The sequence below is a fragment of the Coregonus lavaretus genome (genome assembly GCF_964263955.1).
Source record: "Coregonus lavaretus genome assembly, chromosome: 1".
Lineage (NCBI taxonomy): Eukaryota > Metazoa > Chordata > Actinopteri > Salmoniformes > Salmonidae > Coregonus > Coregonus lavaretus.
The window spans coordinates 80,609,445-80,625,188 of record NC_139988.1 but is presented as its reverse complement, the minus strand read 5'-3'; the positions used below and the strand labels follow the sequence as shown (position 1 = coordinate 80,625,188).

Below are 15,744 nucleotides of genomic sequence, written 5' to 3'. Positions count from 1 at the left end.
CATTACCCATATCTGGAGACACAGGATGCTGAATGAAGCCACCGGGGGTTTTAAGCAAATATTTGAAGACTTTATTTAAAATGGCAAATAAACACATAAGGAGTCTCCACACCATTTAATAAAAAGACACAGACATAAACACACATTTCCTCATTACTTCTCCTCTGTGGAATCCTAGATAGCTCTATTTTTCGACGTAATTAGTTTAAAGCGTTTTATCTTATTGAAAGGGCTAACATTTGGAGTGGAGACAGTACTCTGACTGCCTGCTTAAGCAAACAATGTAACGTGGTACCATGACATAAAGTTATTGTGAAGATACAACTTTTAGATACAACAAGCATGGCAGAAACTCTTTGAAATGCTTACATAAACATAATTTGTTTTAGTTATTTCTGTTTTGTTCATTCTTTCCATCATTTTCTGTAATGCTGCGATCCCAAGCATTCTTTTAAAAACGTAGCTATTCGTCATCCAATAGCTTCAAGTTGCCAAATTCCATTACAAAAGAAATCGGTATAAAATGTACAATTCCTACTACCATTGTCAGACCCAATACTTCTACGTAGAAAAGCAGCCGTCATGTGCCTAGAAAGCGGACATAATACATTTCACCAAAGTCTCTACAAGACATCTAGGGGAAAGAATCCAATCAAAGCCCCGTGTGGCAGCTATCTATTGTGTGACTGAAACGCAGCACGCAGACGTCATAAACCATTGCCCCGGGTCTGTTTACAACGCACAGAGCATCCCGGCTCAACTTTTTCCCTCCTCCCTTTCGATTCGCCAGCCCGTATGGATGATTTATGTGGCCTAATGAGATTTCAATACTGAACATACAATACAAATGTATGTGCATCATAGTTTTGGAGGAATATGGTTCCCATGGAAAGTGTTACGCCCTTTCAGCAGGGCCGGTAATCTGATACGCGGCGGGCCCTCCGATGGAATGCGTCCGAGTGGTTTTGAGTTGTGAAATCTTAGCAGGCGAGACGAAATAGTGAGAAAAGTAATTTATTGGGCGCTGTATAAACGCTGTACTATTCACTATCAACCTCCAGGCTGGAAAGATTCACGTCTCAATGTCCCACTCCATCCAGTCACCTTCCCAAAATGCAAAGCATCAGTTACAGCAGCAGTTGGTGGCAGTGATGGGATCAGTCAGAGGTTAATGCTTGAGCAGCAGGTTAGCCTATTGTTTTGCCAACAACTTAATATGTATCCTTGCATGTAGTATAACCTCATTAAAAAAGAAAATGGAAGCTATTAAAGTGCTTCATTTCACATGCACCATCCATGTATGGCCTACATACACAGTTGTGTGTGTGTGGCATTTGCACAGCAATATAACCTTGCCCTCCAAGTGAAGGCCCCTCGAAGAAATCCCGCGGAGGCACATTTGAGCATCGTAGAGGTATGCCACCAAATTAGAAGAAATTAGAAGCCATTGTGGACGTACTCAAAAAGCTCCTCAGCTCGGCTTTCTCAAGCTATTTGTTTGTTCCGAGATGCCTATGTCCTGTGACATAGAAAGGAAAGAGGAGAGGTGAGGTATGCAGGACACACAATGCACACATTATCCATTTGTACACGTTTAGCCTTGTACAGAGTGCATTGATTCTGCGACTGTCTGGGATACATTGACGGTAGGTAGGGCTTGTGATCTCTCATTGGCTTACTTGACCACAGAGCTGAACGTGCTCAAAGAACCCTCCGCTGCGTTTCACATCAGAGAGAGAGAGAGAATGGGGAAAAGGAGGGAGAGAGAGAATGGGGGAAAAGAGGGAGAGAGAGAATGGGGAAAAAGAGGGAGCATGTGAAGAGAATATGGGAAAGGGTGGAATAAGGGATGCAAGGAAATAGAAAGGTAAGTAGGGAGGGGGAGATAATATTAAGGTAAGGAGAAGGAACAAGTGTGGGAGAGAGAGGTTAAACAAGAAAAAGTGAGGTAAGTAGAAAACAGAAAAGGAGTGCATGAAGGAAGGAGAGTGAGAGGGGGATGGGGTGAGGGGTAGAGGGAGAGAAGGAGAGAGAGAACTACTACTCTGGCAAGCTGCCAGCTAGGTCAGTAAACTGTGTATCTATAAAAAAGAAGAGAGACTCAAAAAGCCACATCATACCAGGACATGAGACTGCAGCTGCCTGAAACCACTGCAGGCAAAAGTTTTTGAAAATTCCAGAAAGAGTTGCAAACAAGGTATTCTCTCCCCTGCTGTATTTCTCCCTCACTCTCGCTCTACACTTTCTTTGGTTATTTTTTACACACACTCACTTAGCCCCCTATGTCTTCCCTTTTTCTCATCCTCTCTCAACCCTCCAACACTTTTCCAGGAGAGTTCCAAGTCCCAGCCTCGGCTGCTGGCCAGGTTGTTAGCCTCCAAATAAAAAATGGATGAACATGTAGAGCCCCGGTGCTGCTCTCGTGGGTCTGTGCTAAGCTCCCAAAAAAAAATAAAAAAATAACAGTGCTGCTCGCTCAGACCATGGACTCCAAACGGAGACAATCAAACTTCCTTCCAACCGTCGCACAGAATGTACAATACTGTAAATAGAGCTAAAGATTGAACAAGGTCGTGTGGGAAGGAAAATAGAGCCCTCATTGCGTATCAAGTCCTGTGGTGTATATGAGCATTTTTCTAGAATTTCCTTAAAACTATATATTATTTTGTTCATACTTTAATTCATAGAGAGAGCCATTGGGTAATTGTACAGTAATGTGGCTAATAAGCCCTTGTGAAAATGATGTATTATAGTATTCAGGTTCTATTGAGATACAACATCCAGTAGGGGCTAGAGTGTTAGTGTGAGAGTTTGTGTTTGTGCATAAGTACTGTTTTTCTTTCGGGAATTACATGATGTCGGGGCCCTTTTAAAGTAAATAACATGCAATTAAAGAGCTGTATTTTTTTCAGCCATCAGCCCTGGCAGTAAATGTGTGTGGGGGGAGGGCAGGATTGTATTACTATCCTCGTAGGTACCAGAAATCCCCAAAAGTCCCCACAAGGATAGTAAAACAAGGAAAATTCTCCATCGTGGGGACATTTCCCAGGTCCCCATGAGGACAAAGGCAATTTTAAGGGTTGGGTTTAGGGCTAGGGTTACAATTAGGGTTAGGTTTAGAGTTGGAGTTAAGGTTAGGTTTAGGGTTAGGGAAAATAGGATTTTGAATGGAAATCAGTTTTAGGTCCCCACAAGGATAGTAAAAGGTGTGTGTGTGTGTGTGTGTGTGTGTGTGTGTGTGTGTGTGTGTGTGTGAGTGTGTGTGTATGTTAAGCTGTAAAAACTCTTTACGAAAAAGAAAAATCATTTAAGACCCTCTTGCTGTGCTTGTGTGCCCACAGTCTGTCTGTGTGTGTGTGAGAGAGAGAGACCCCTGTCAGGGCCTGGGAAGAGTGATTCATTGGAACCAGTTAAAGAAAATCTCATTTAGCTTGAACACACCGTTGGGGGTAATGGGCAGAACATACAGTACCTGTCAAAAGTTTGGACACACCTACTCATTCAAGGGTTTTTCTTTATTTATTTATTTAGTAATGATGGACTGTTGTTTCTCTTTGCTTATTTGAGCTGTTCTTGCCATAATATAGACTTAGTATTTTACCAAATAGGGCTATCTGCTGTATACCCCCCCCTACCTTGTCACAACACAACTGATTGGCTCAAATGCAATGGCCTACATACACAGTTGTGTGTGTCTTTGCTTATTTGAGCTGTTCTTGCCATAATATAGACTTGGTATTTTACCAAATAGGGCTGATTGATTGGCTGATAGACTGATTGGCTCAAATGCATTAAGAACAAAATAAATTCCAGAAATTAACTTTTAACAAGGCACACATGTTAATTGAAATGTATTCCAGGTGACTATCTCATGAAGCTGGTTGAGAGAATGCCAAGAGTGTGCAAAGCTGTCATCAAGGCAAAGGGTGACTACTTTGAAGAATCTCAAATATAAAATATATTTTAATTTGTTTAACACTTTTTTGGTTACTACATGATTCCATGTGTTATTTCATAGTTTTGATGTCTTCACTATTATTCTACAATGTAGAAAATAGTAAAAATAAAGAAAAACCCTTGAATGAGTAGGTGTGTCCAAACTTTTGACTGGTACTGTACATACAGAGGAATCAAGTCTCATTCTATTACTGAGGGGGGTATACTACAAAGCAGCATCAAGGAGTTAGCCAGCTAACTTGCCTAAAAATACTGAAATAACTATACAAATTTTTGAAAGATGTTCTTGAAATGGGCTTGGTCTAATTGACTCAACAACCAACAACACATACGTTTAGCTTTCTTAATTAACCAGAAAAACTACAGTTATTTCTGGTTGTTTATCAACTGCTTTGTGGTATACCCCACAGGTCAACCTATTATCCAAGCTGTTGGCACAACAGCTCACGTTTTTTTATGTGGGTTGACACGCAATTGATGTCTTCACATTTATTTTGTAAGCTGTTCTGATAAAATGATGACGATTTGACAAATTTTACCCGATCTGTTTCATTCATTTGATTGTAACATGGCAAGTTATTATAGCTATTTTAATTGAATCAATGTTGATTTTATATTCCTCTATAACCCTATTTAAACAGACAACTTTGACATTAATGTGTGTGTAGAGGAGGGGAGTGAAGATGGGCAATAGAATAAAATATTTATTTTGTATCAGTTTATGATCACAAGCACACGCGTTCGTCAGGGCTCGGCCCCCCCAGCTTTCTGCACTATGTCCATCACTCTCTCTGTGAACACATTGATCGTTCCGGCACCCTTCCCTCCTCCCTCTTTTCCCCTCCCTCGTTCCCTCCCTTCTTTTCTCTCCTCCTCTCCTCTCCCATGCTGCATATTCCCAGGATTTAGAGAAAGAACCAGAACGGGTCAAACAGCCATTGATTTGTGTTTTATTGGCCTAGTAGTGAAAAGGAGGGGGAATAAAGGAGAAAGAAATATCTGGTTTGTGTTCTAAGATTGTAGTGATGTGTAGTGTCCGTGTGTCAGTCTGACTGTGTGTCTGTATGTCCGCACGTCCACCTAAGAGAGCCAGCAGAGAGGTGGTGTGTGAGGGGCTGTAGAGAATTTAGGGTTGTGGGGGGGGGGTGCTTAGCACAGGGGGGCTGGACCCAGAACTCCCCCCCCCCACACACACACACACACACACACACACACACACACACACACACACCATAGAGGTGTATCCCTGGCCTTATTAGGGTTGGTAATGAGGGTGTGCTGTGAAGAAAAAACACTAAGTAAGAGAGGGAAAAAAATAGAGATTTTAAATTTTAATAACACTGGTACGATTTTGTGAATCCTCATTATTTTCATCTCTCTGAGGAGGCTCTCTTCCAGCCTCCTTCCCCGGGTAAACGGACTCTTCGAGGGTTTCTGTTTTTCCCCTCGCGCTCTCTGCTGCTTCTTCTCTCATTTTTATTCTCCATTGCTCTAGCCCTCTTTCCTCCATATCTCCTCCCTCCTCTCTCTCCTTCCAACTCTCTCCCTCACTTGCATGCACATATAGCATCCCCCGTCTTTGGGCAGTGCTATAGCTGCTTTGCTCTGTAGTCAACTGCTTGCTTGGTTGGTTGGTTGGTAGGGTAGAAGAGGTCCTATAACCAATAGAGCCAGCCCTCCTGAGCTTCTATAGAAGGTACTGGTGTTGGGATGGTGTCGTGTGTGTGTGTGTGTGTGTGTGTGTGTGTGTGTGTGTGTGTGTGTGTGTGTGTGTGTGTGTGTGTGTGTGAGTGAGAGAGAATGGGGAAAAAGAGGGAGAGAGAGAGAGAATGGGGAAAAAGAGGGAGAGAGAGAGAGCGAATGGGGAAAAAGAGGGAGAGAGAGAATGGGGAAAAAGAGGGAGAGAGAGAGAATGGGGAAAAAGAGGGAGAGAGAGATGGGGGGATCACATAAGGGCCTCATGAGAAGGTATGCCAGAGGGGGGTAAGATTTATCTCAAGCCTTGAGTTGTGTGTCATGCACACACACACCTCCACCCCACCCCTCCCATTATTTTCTCCTCTCTCAAGTGTCAAACACAGAGGATGGATCCGGTTTGATAAGTTCTGTTCTGTCTGGAGATGTGATGTGTCAGACCTGGATCTCCCATAAGGTAGAGGAAACCATGTTTTTCACACTGAAACTCTCTGGTCCAAGATATGTTTGGAGATTTTTACGATGGTGTTATGTGACTTTATTTTAATGAATAAGGCTTGTAATCGTATTTGGATGGTAAATTGATATCAATCTCTTTGTGGCATATATAATCTTTGCAGTGTAGATGATATCTATTTGATGGACGACTTTGTAGCAAAAATTATCATTGCAAATTAGGTCCAGTGGATTATGAAAAAGGGGACTGTTATCAACAGTATCACAGAATAATGTGGATTTGGTCTCCGCTTTATGATGGATTGTAGTGACCAATTTTAATGAATACATTACACACGTGTGGTCTTTTTTTATGAATAGCTCACATGCCTGTGTGACATACATGTAGATTTCTGAGATCATCATGCCATTAGGCACAATTGGATATACATTTGAATGCTCGGTTATTTTACAGAGACACGGGCTCTAGCTATCCAAACCAACTGTGAATATTCCTCCTCTCACCCCTCTACCTTCTCTCTCTGTGGTGGGGGTTCCAGGGGTTAATTACAGGGGCTGTCAGAGGGCAGGGCTTACACTCTTTAAAGTGTCACAGACACTGTTTCTTAAATGGATTTAAACATGGCTCGAGTGAATTATGACTCACTTCTAATCCCTCGCTCCTCTCCTCCACTCTGGGCTCTCCTCTTCTCCTCCCCGTCTGGCAGCCTGGGCGTGAGGGGGTGGAGGGGGTTGCCTGGGGGCCTGGGGACCTTCTCCATCCTCGGAGAGTGTTGTCAGAGGAGTCCCCTAACCAGCGGTATATTAATCTACATTACTGTAGGCAGGAGAGAGCCCACCGTCCCATGCATTTTACACATTCATTCAAATGACCTTGTAAGTATCAAACAGACCAGCCCGTGGTCCTCTCCTCCTCTCCAATCCGCTTTCCATTTAGATTCCCCCAGGCCCAGTGTTGTTAAGGAGGCAGGTTCCATATCCAATGCACTAGACACACCTAGTTAGGGATTTCAATACAGGAATAACGCCGGTATGAAGTGTAAAAATTGTTTTTTACATTTGAGTCATTTAGCAGACGCTCTTATCCAGAGCGACTTACAGTTAGTGAGTGCATACATTATTTATTTATTTTTCATACTGGCCCCCCGTGGGAATCGAACCCACAACCCTGGTGTTGCAAATGCTCTACCAACTGAGCTACATCCCTGCCGACCATTCCCTCCCCTACCCTGGACGACGCTGGGCCAATTGTGCGCCGCCCCATGGGTCTCCCGGTCGCGGCCAGCTACGACAGAGCCTGGTTCGAACCAGGATCTCTAGTGGCACAGCTAGCACTGCGATGCAGTGCCTTAGACCACTGCGCCACATGGGAGGTAACATGAAGAGAAATAGGACTTCAGAGCATGAGAAATAGACAGAGAGTTCCTTAGGCTAGGTGTTAAGGTCCTGACCAGTGACACTGTATTTTGTGTTATTGCTTATTGACTCCTGCGAGATCGTCCTGTCGGAGGATCCCGCTTCGGACACCAAATGACGCTCTCGTTTTTAAGAATAATATTTGTTTTATTGACAGTGTAGTGTACAGCGCTTTCCTTGTACTAGTGCTGAGCGATTAACCGAAATTGACTGACATTGGTTCAATATTTTGAAATCCATTTCGTTCAGGTTTTTTCTGTGAGCTCGATGCATGGTTTCTCTAGAGATAAATCAGATCAAGCCCGAACTGTGCAAGAATGTAGGGAGTTTTAGTTTTAGTCAATACTCTACATAGTGTAGCGCAGAAAACGTGGTAATTAACTACAATGACCATAATCCATTGCACACCCGCCTACTTGTCTGATCTATGTGGAGCAGACAGGGAAACGGAGAGAAGAGAGAACGCATGATCGAGAGGGATAGAGAGCAGTTGCTTCGTGAGGTATCTCTACCTGAAATACATGATCTAAGTGATTGATAGTTGGTATTCAGCAGTCATAAAAGTATGCCTTATTTACTTTGAAGAACTACTAACATAGTGATTTAGTCAGATATCTATAGAGATGAGATGATGACTTACATAATAACGTCATCAAATAAAACAAATGTAATATACACAACAGCTGAAATATTTTAAAGTAATGTGAATAAATGATGGTTAATAAGTGACAAGCAGTAATGGGCAGACACTATCATCATGAGAATTGTATTAATTGTTTTATTCTGTGTTGTTACAGTATTCAACCCACATAATGCATAGTGCATTTAATGTAAAATAAATAAATAATCGAAACCGAAACTGACCTCAAAACGCACTAATCGCTAAGCACTACCCTGTACGTTACCCAAGTGAAGAGCTTAATAATAACTTGTATTATTAAGTCATTATAAATGCGAATATAAATACTTATAAATGCTTTCTTAGAAATTGTTATAATGCATACCATGTTAATAAATGGTTATGAATGCTAGAAGACTAATTTATCAATAGTATAGGCATAAATAGCCTACCTGCACTACTTATAAATAGTTTATTAAAGCTTATTAAAATAAAACTTATTTTAAAGTGCTACTTCCCTATCCCCTTAACCAGGCCTTCGCCAGCCCAAAACGAACTTCCCAACAACCCCTCCTCATTCATCTCAACCCCTCCTCCTGCCTCCACATCTGTAAAATGAACTAGCAGCACGATCCCCAAACACAACACACACAGTAACATGCTAGCATCTCTGTTGGGCTATTTGCGAGTAAATAATCATCATTAATAATGAATGGCAATTAAAGAGGGAGTTGTGGCCTTGCTAAACACGCGCTGATTAATGTTTCCCGCTTCTTCCCCAAACGGCTCTGCATTATGCAAACGCTGCAGCGCCAGCGCCCTATCAGGAGAAGCCCCTTGCCAGAGCCACGGAGACCAGGCCCAATTATTCAAATCAATCTATGATAAACATGATGAATGGAGTGTTCTGTCATAGCTTAACTCTCATTACAAATGTATTTTCTCACCGTCACATGCGTAGCACAGACACACTTACACTCACACACTCTCATAAACATGACCTGCTGAGCTGTTTCCAAGCTGAGGGCTCGGGCCCCTGGAGACCCTCTCCATGTCAGGCTGGGGCAATGGGCTGGAGCATTGGACTGGAGCAGGGCTAGTGTAGGACCAGGCTGTAGAAGTTGGTGGAAGAGGCTGAAACTCAGGCTGGGGTAAGTATCTGACTAAAGACGCTCCAGGACAGGGACTAGATGTAAGAGCGGGTCTACGGCTGGAGTTGGGAGTAAACTGCCACTAAACTCAGGCCAGGATAGATGCTGGGGCTGGGGGTCGGGCTGGGGGAGAGGAAGGGGTAGGTAGGGGGTGAGTGAGCAGTCCTGAGTTGCAGCTCCACAGCCCCTGTGATGAATGGCTGAAGCATGGGCTATTCATCTCCTGCTTAGAGCAGTGGACACTGGCCCCACTCCCCCTCCACATGTCAGCAAATGTGATAATTCTGTCATTTGTCAGGAGTGACGGAGAGTGGGGGAGTGTGTGGAGAGGCGCTCTGGAGACTACATCTGGGACACACACACACACACACACATACATACACACATACATACATACATACAGTGGGGGGAAAAAAGTATTTAGTCAGCCACCAATTGTGCAAGTTCTCCCACTTAAAAAGATGAGAGAGGCCTGTAATTTTCATCATAGGTACACGTCAACTATGACAGACAAAATTAGGGGAAAAAATCCTGAAAATCACATTGTAGGATTTTTAATGAATTTATTTGCAAATTATGGTGGAAAATAAGTATTTGGTCAATAACAACATTTTCTCAATACTTTGTTATATACCCTTTGTTGGCAATGACACAGGTCAAACGTTTTCAAAAAGTTCTATTTTGGTTTCATCTGACCATATGACATTCTCCCAATCCTCTTCTGGATCATCCAAATGCACCCTAGCAAACTTCAGACGGGCCTGGACATGTACTGGCTTAAGCAGGGGGACACGTCTAGCACTGCAGGATTTGAGTCCCTGGCGGCGTAGTGTGTTACTGATGGTAGGCTTTGTTACTTTGGTCCCAGCTCTCTGCAGGTCATTCACTAGGTCCCCCCGTGTGGTTCTGGGATTTTTGCTCACCGTTCTTGTGATCATTTTGACCCCACGGGGTGAGATCTTGTGTGGAGCCCCAGATCGAGGGAGATTATCAGTGGTCTTGTATGTCTTCCATTTCCTAATAATTGCTCCCACAATTGATTTCTTCAAACCAAGCTGCTTACCTATTGCAGATTCAGTCTTCCCATCCTGGTGCAGGTCTACAATTTTGTTTCTGGTGTCCTTTGACAGCTCTTTGGTCATGGCCATAGTGGAGTTTGGAGTGTGACTGTTTGAGGTTGTGGACAGGTGTATTTTATACTGATAACAAGTTCAAACAGGTGCCATTAATACAGGTAACGAGTGGAGGACAGAGGAGCCTCTTAAAGAAGAAGTTACAGGTCTGTGAGAGCCAGAAATCTTGCTTGTTTGTAGGTGACCAAATACTTATTTTCCACCATAATTTGCAAATAAATTCATTAAAAATCCTACAATGGGATTTTTTTTTCTCAATTTGTCTGTCATAGTTGACGTGTACCTATGATGAAAATTACAGGCCTCTCTCATCTTTTTAAGTGGGAGAACTTGCACAATTGGTGGCTGACTAAATACTTTTTTCCCCCACTGTACATACAGTACCAGTCAAAAGTTTGGACACACCTACTCATTCAAGGGTTTTTCTTTATTTTTTTACATTGTAGAATAATAGTGATGACATCAAAACTATGAAATAACACATATGGAATCATGTAGTAACCAAAAAAAGTGTTAAACAAATCAGAATATATTTTATATTTGAGATTCTTCAAAGTAGCCACCCTTTGACTTGATGACAGCTTTGCACACTCTTGGCATTCTCTCAACCAGCTTCATGAGGTAGTCACCTGGAATGCATATCAATTAACAGTTAAACGTTCATTTGTGGAATTTCTTTCCTTCTTAATGCATTTGAGCCAATCAGTTGTGTTGTGACAAGGTAGGGGGGGGGGTATACAGAAGATAGCCCTATTTGGTAAAAGACCAAGTCCATATTATGGCAAGAACAGCTCAAATAAGCAAAGAGAAATGACAGTCCATCATTACTTTAAGACATGAAGGTCAGTCAATACGGAAAATTCAAGAACTTTGAAAGTGCAGTCGCAAAAACCATCAAGCGCCATGATGAAACTGGCTCTCATGAGGACCGCCACGGGAAAGGAAGACTCAGAGCTACATCTGCTGCAGAGGATAAGTTCATTAGAGATACCAGCATCAGAAATTGCAGCCCAAATAAATGCTTCACAGAGTTCAAGTAACAGACACATTTCAACATCAACTGTTCAGAGGAGACTGCGTGAATCAAGCCTTCATGGTTGAATTGCAGCAAAGAAACCACTACTAAAGGACGACAATAAGAAGAAGAGACTTGGTTGGGCCAAGAAACACTAGCAATGGACATTAGACCAGTGGAAATCTGTCCTTTGGTCTGATGAGTCCAAATTTGAGATTTTGGGTTCCATCCACCGTGTCTTTGTGAGACACAGAGTAGGTGAATGGAAGATCTCCACATGTGTGGTTCCCACCGTGAAGCGAGGAGGAGGTGTGATGGTGTGGGGGTGCTTTGCTGGTGACACTGTCTGTGATGTATTTAGAATTGAAGGCACACTTAACCAGCATGGCTACTACAGCATTCAGCAGCGATACACCATCCCATCTGGTTTGCGCTTAGTGGGACTGTAATTTATTTTTCAACAGGACAATTGCACAACACACCTCCAGGCTGTGTAAGAAGAAGAGTGATGGAGTGCTGCAACAGATGACCTGGCATCCACAATCCCCCTACCTTAACCCAGTTGAGATGGTTTGGGATGAGTTGGACCGCAGAGTGAAGGAACTCCTTCAAGACTTTTGAAAAAGTATTCCAGGTGAAGCTGGTTGAGAGAATGCCAAGAGTGTGCAAAGCTGTCATCAAGGCAAAGGGTAGCTACTGAAGAATCTCAAATATAAAATATATTTTGATTTGTTTAACACTTTTTTGGTTACTACATGATTCCATATGTGTAATTTCATAGTTTTGATGTCTTCACTATTATTCTACAACGTAGAAAATAGTAAAAATAAAGAAAAACCCTTGAATGAGTAGGTGCTCTATAACTTTTGACCGGTATGGTATATACATATGAACACACACACAAACAAACTAAAACATAAATTTGCTCTCCATGTCCTTTACATTTTTCTTTTTGTTCAAAGTCTATTTTTGTCAAATGTACTTAGGCGACTGTGGGAGAATGGGAATGTGCCACAGAGCGAGGTGTTTAATGGCAAATTCCATCCGTAATTCACAGATGTTATATTTTATTACCTCCAGGAAACTTGAGCCACTTTTTCCACTTTATTATGAAAATAAAGTTTTTAAAGAGGTTTTCCCTTCCCCTTTCCTTTCCTAAAGCATGTCTGCAGTTTTGTGTGTGTGTTTATGAGTCAGTGTTTGGGAGTTGCTGGAACAAACGATTGTGTGCGCGCGCCTACAGGCTTTTGTGTGTGCGCGTGCGTGCATATTTGTGCATGTGTGCGAGCTTGCGTTTACGTGTGTGGAGTGTGTGTCCCTTTTGAATAGCAGTCTTGTCAGTGTGTGTGAACAGTAAATAACCTTGTATGAGGCCCTCATAGTACCCATTAAACATGAGGGCTGGTCATTTTGTTGCACATAAATGCATACATGTTTGGGCGTGTTTCAGATGTCTCTGTGGATTCAAACAGACTACTGTGACCCCTGTCTAACCCTGTCTTTCCCTCTTTTTCCTCTCTCTTTCTCTTTCTCTTTCTTTCTTTCTCTCTCTCTCTGTCTCTCTCTCTCTCTCTCTCTATCCCTCTCTGTCTCTCTGTCTCTCTCGTCCCCTCTCTCTCTCTGTGTCTCTCTCTCTCTCTCTCTCTCTCTCTCTCTGTGTGTGCAGAATTATCCAGAACAGAGTCCTGGTCTTCGTCCTCGGCGCCATCATCCTCATCACCATCATCCTGGCTATCTATTTCAATGTGCGAGGGCGCTGATCTACCCAATGCTCACACAAACACACTCCATCACACACACACACCACACGTGATTAATAGCGACAAAGCATTGCTCTGGAGTAATTAGGACAAATGGTTCCAATGAATCACTCTTTCCAGACCCTGACAGGGGTCTCTCTCTCTCTCTCTCTCTCTCTCTCGCCCCCACAGTTCTTTCTATTGTTATTGATATTATTCAGGGTGTTGTTGTCACTGGACTGTGTTTGCATGGGAGATCCATCTTTTCCCTGGGTAGCGAGAGCCTATGGGGGATTCAAAGAGTCTAGTCGAGTTCAAAGATATAGAACCTGCTAGTGTTGTTTATTCGCTACTTCCATGGTCTAACCTAAGGTGTCCGCAGTCCCATTTGTACGTGTGTGTGAGCGTGCGTGTGTGTGTGTGTGTGAGCGCGTGTGTGTGTGTGCGTGCGTGCGAGTGCGTGCATATCGGTACGCAGGGCTTTTCTCTCCCTGTTTGTCAGACCATCTTTCAATACATCTAGTATATTAAACGCTAGACTCAACTCTGATTAACATGGGGACTTACTATATGCATTCACATTCACACACAGCCTCCAGGCACAAAGGACAGTACCTTCAAATAAGAGGTGGCAGTCAGAGTCACCTCTTTCCACACGGTTGGGCCCAAATATGAGATATACATTTGTAAATGGAAGATGTATTCGCATGAAAAGGTTTGCTTCTGTTTTAGCTTAAGGAAGGAGACCCAGGATTTGCTTTATCCATCCTCTTCACATTACTCACTCATACATATCATTGGTATCTGACTGTATGGGATCTCAACATTGTCCAGACTCCATGATCTTTTGTTTGTACAGACAAGACATTAATAGAGAATTGATCATAGTAGGTGACATACTGCACTAACTGGCAAATCTACATAAATGTACGTAGAGATAAAAAGGTTTTTCATATTATCAGTAATTCTGTTAATATTTATTTATATACATTGTTTGAGAATTGATTATTATTATCTTTGATTATCATTAGAGTATGTGATAGCAAGTGTACATTTTATGAAGTCTATTGTAAACGTAACCTGACGCAGACCAATCGTCTTTGGCCAGCGAATCACATGACATGTATAGTACGTATCTGTCCAGGACCAGTTCAAACATGGATTGCTTTGATTTTGTGTGAATTCAGACTTAACTCATTTTTTATTTAAGTGATATTGCTATGTGGTCCTATCTAAATTGTAATGATAATAATTTTTATGTAGTCTTTAACCCAAACCACTTCAAGCTGACATGATGTAGCATGCTCATTTTACCAACTCCCAATACTATGTGTGTTTCAGTCCAGTTTGGAAAGGGAAAGCCATTCTACTGTAGGTGGACAGAGTAAGATTGTTGTGTTTTATGTGCAAAATCCAAGAGGCACTGCAAAGGGACTGTTGAGGGGCATTTTAGTGTCCCGTCATTATGGCTGAATGATGCTCTCATTAGCCCTGTAGCAAACACATTACACTCACACAGAAACATACTCTCATTAAAACGTACACAGGTACCCGCCACGTCCACCTCCTCCAGACAGACAGACGGACAGACAGTAGGCCGGTGGTCTCTGCCTGGCTCAGGCCAGACGGCCACCTGCCTCTGTGCAGCAACACGAGAGAGAGGCCATTTGCTATTCCGTTTCAGGCCTAGCCGATTGTATTATTTTGGAAGCGGGCTTGGTGGGGGGGGGGTCTTTCTCCACCACCGCCTCCCAGCCGCCCGGTGGCTTCAAAGGTTCAAATTAATGGCCAACAAAATAGTGTCTCCCCCTCCATCCCATGTGGGCCAACCTGTGGCCGAGTTATCATTAAGTTGAGGAATAATGAAAAAAGAGGATAAGAAGGAGAGGAAATAAGGGGGGAGAAATCCCTGCCAGTTGGACAAACCTCATCAGATAATCACCGGTGTGATTGGTTTTTCCATCAAAAGGAAAAACAGGTGGAGGTGTGTATGAGAGTCTATACATGGAGGTTGGTGTATATGAGAAAAATAACTGATTATTGTGTGTACCTATCTGGTGTGCCTGCGTGTGCTCGTCCTCTCTCCTCGGTCCCTCCCTCCTTTCTTCCTCACCCCCACCCCTCCTCCCTCTTCCCTCACCCTCTCTTCCTCCCTCTCCCTCTCCCAGCCTGTCAGGATGAGCTGAGTTGTAGCACTGCTGCTGCCTCCCTTCCACCGTGCAGCGTGGCTGCAGCAGGCAGCGAGCGCGGCTCTATTTGAAGTTGTAATGGTGTCAAAAAGTCAGGGCTGACTGACAGCCGTCAGTCCCACAGGGCCTCATTAAAAACAGACACACTTGACAAGGAAATAATTGAGCGTCGCTGTCAACTCTGCCTGGCCTCCGTTTAGATGTTTATATTTTCTTTCATTATTATTTCTGGCTATTATGTTCATTAAGAAATGGCATTAAACAACTTTAGATAGAAGGGGGAGGGCTAATGATTTGTTTAGACGGGTGGGGGTATTATTTAAACAGGAGGCCTGTCATGTGATTCCTTGGCTTGGCAGACGCCTGGTATCATC

The 15,744-nt window shown here is 43.0% G+C and overlaps 1 protein-coding gene across 3 annotated transcripts in view; it reads left to right on the top strand.

Annotated features, from left to right (window-relative positions):
* LOC311135246 (vesicle transport through interaction with t-SNAREs homolog 1A-like) overlaps positions 1–14,139 on the top strand; it is a 187,844-nt gene extending 173,705 nt beyond the window's left edge. For 2 of the 3 annotated variants that reach the window (XM_084169186.1, XM_084169185.1), the window contains one exon: positions 13,109–14,139. In XM_084169186.1, the coding sequence (XP_084025312.1) occupies positions 13,109–13,202 (94 nt within the window). In that variant the 3' untranslated portion in view covers positions 13,203–14,139. The remainder of the gene's footprint in view (positions 1–13,108) is intronic. The other variant, XM_084169187.1, reaches the window with a different exon arrangement.
* Positions 14,140–15,744: the final 1,605 nt, after the last annotated feature.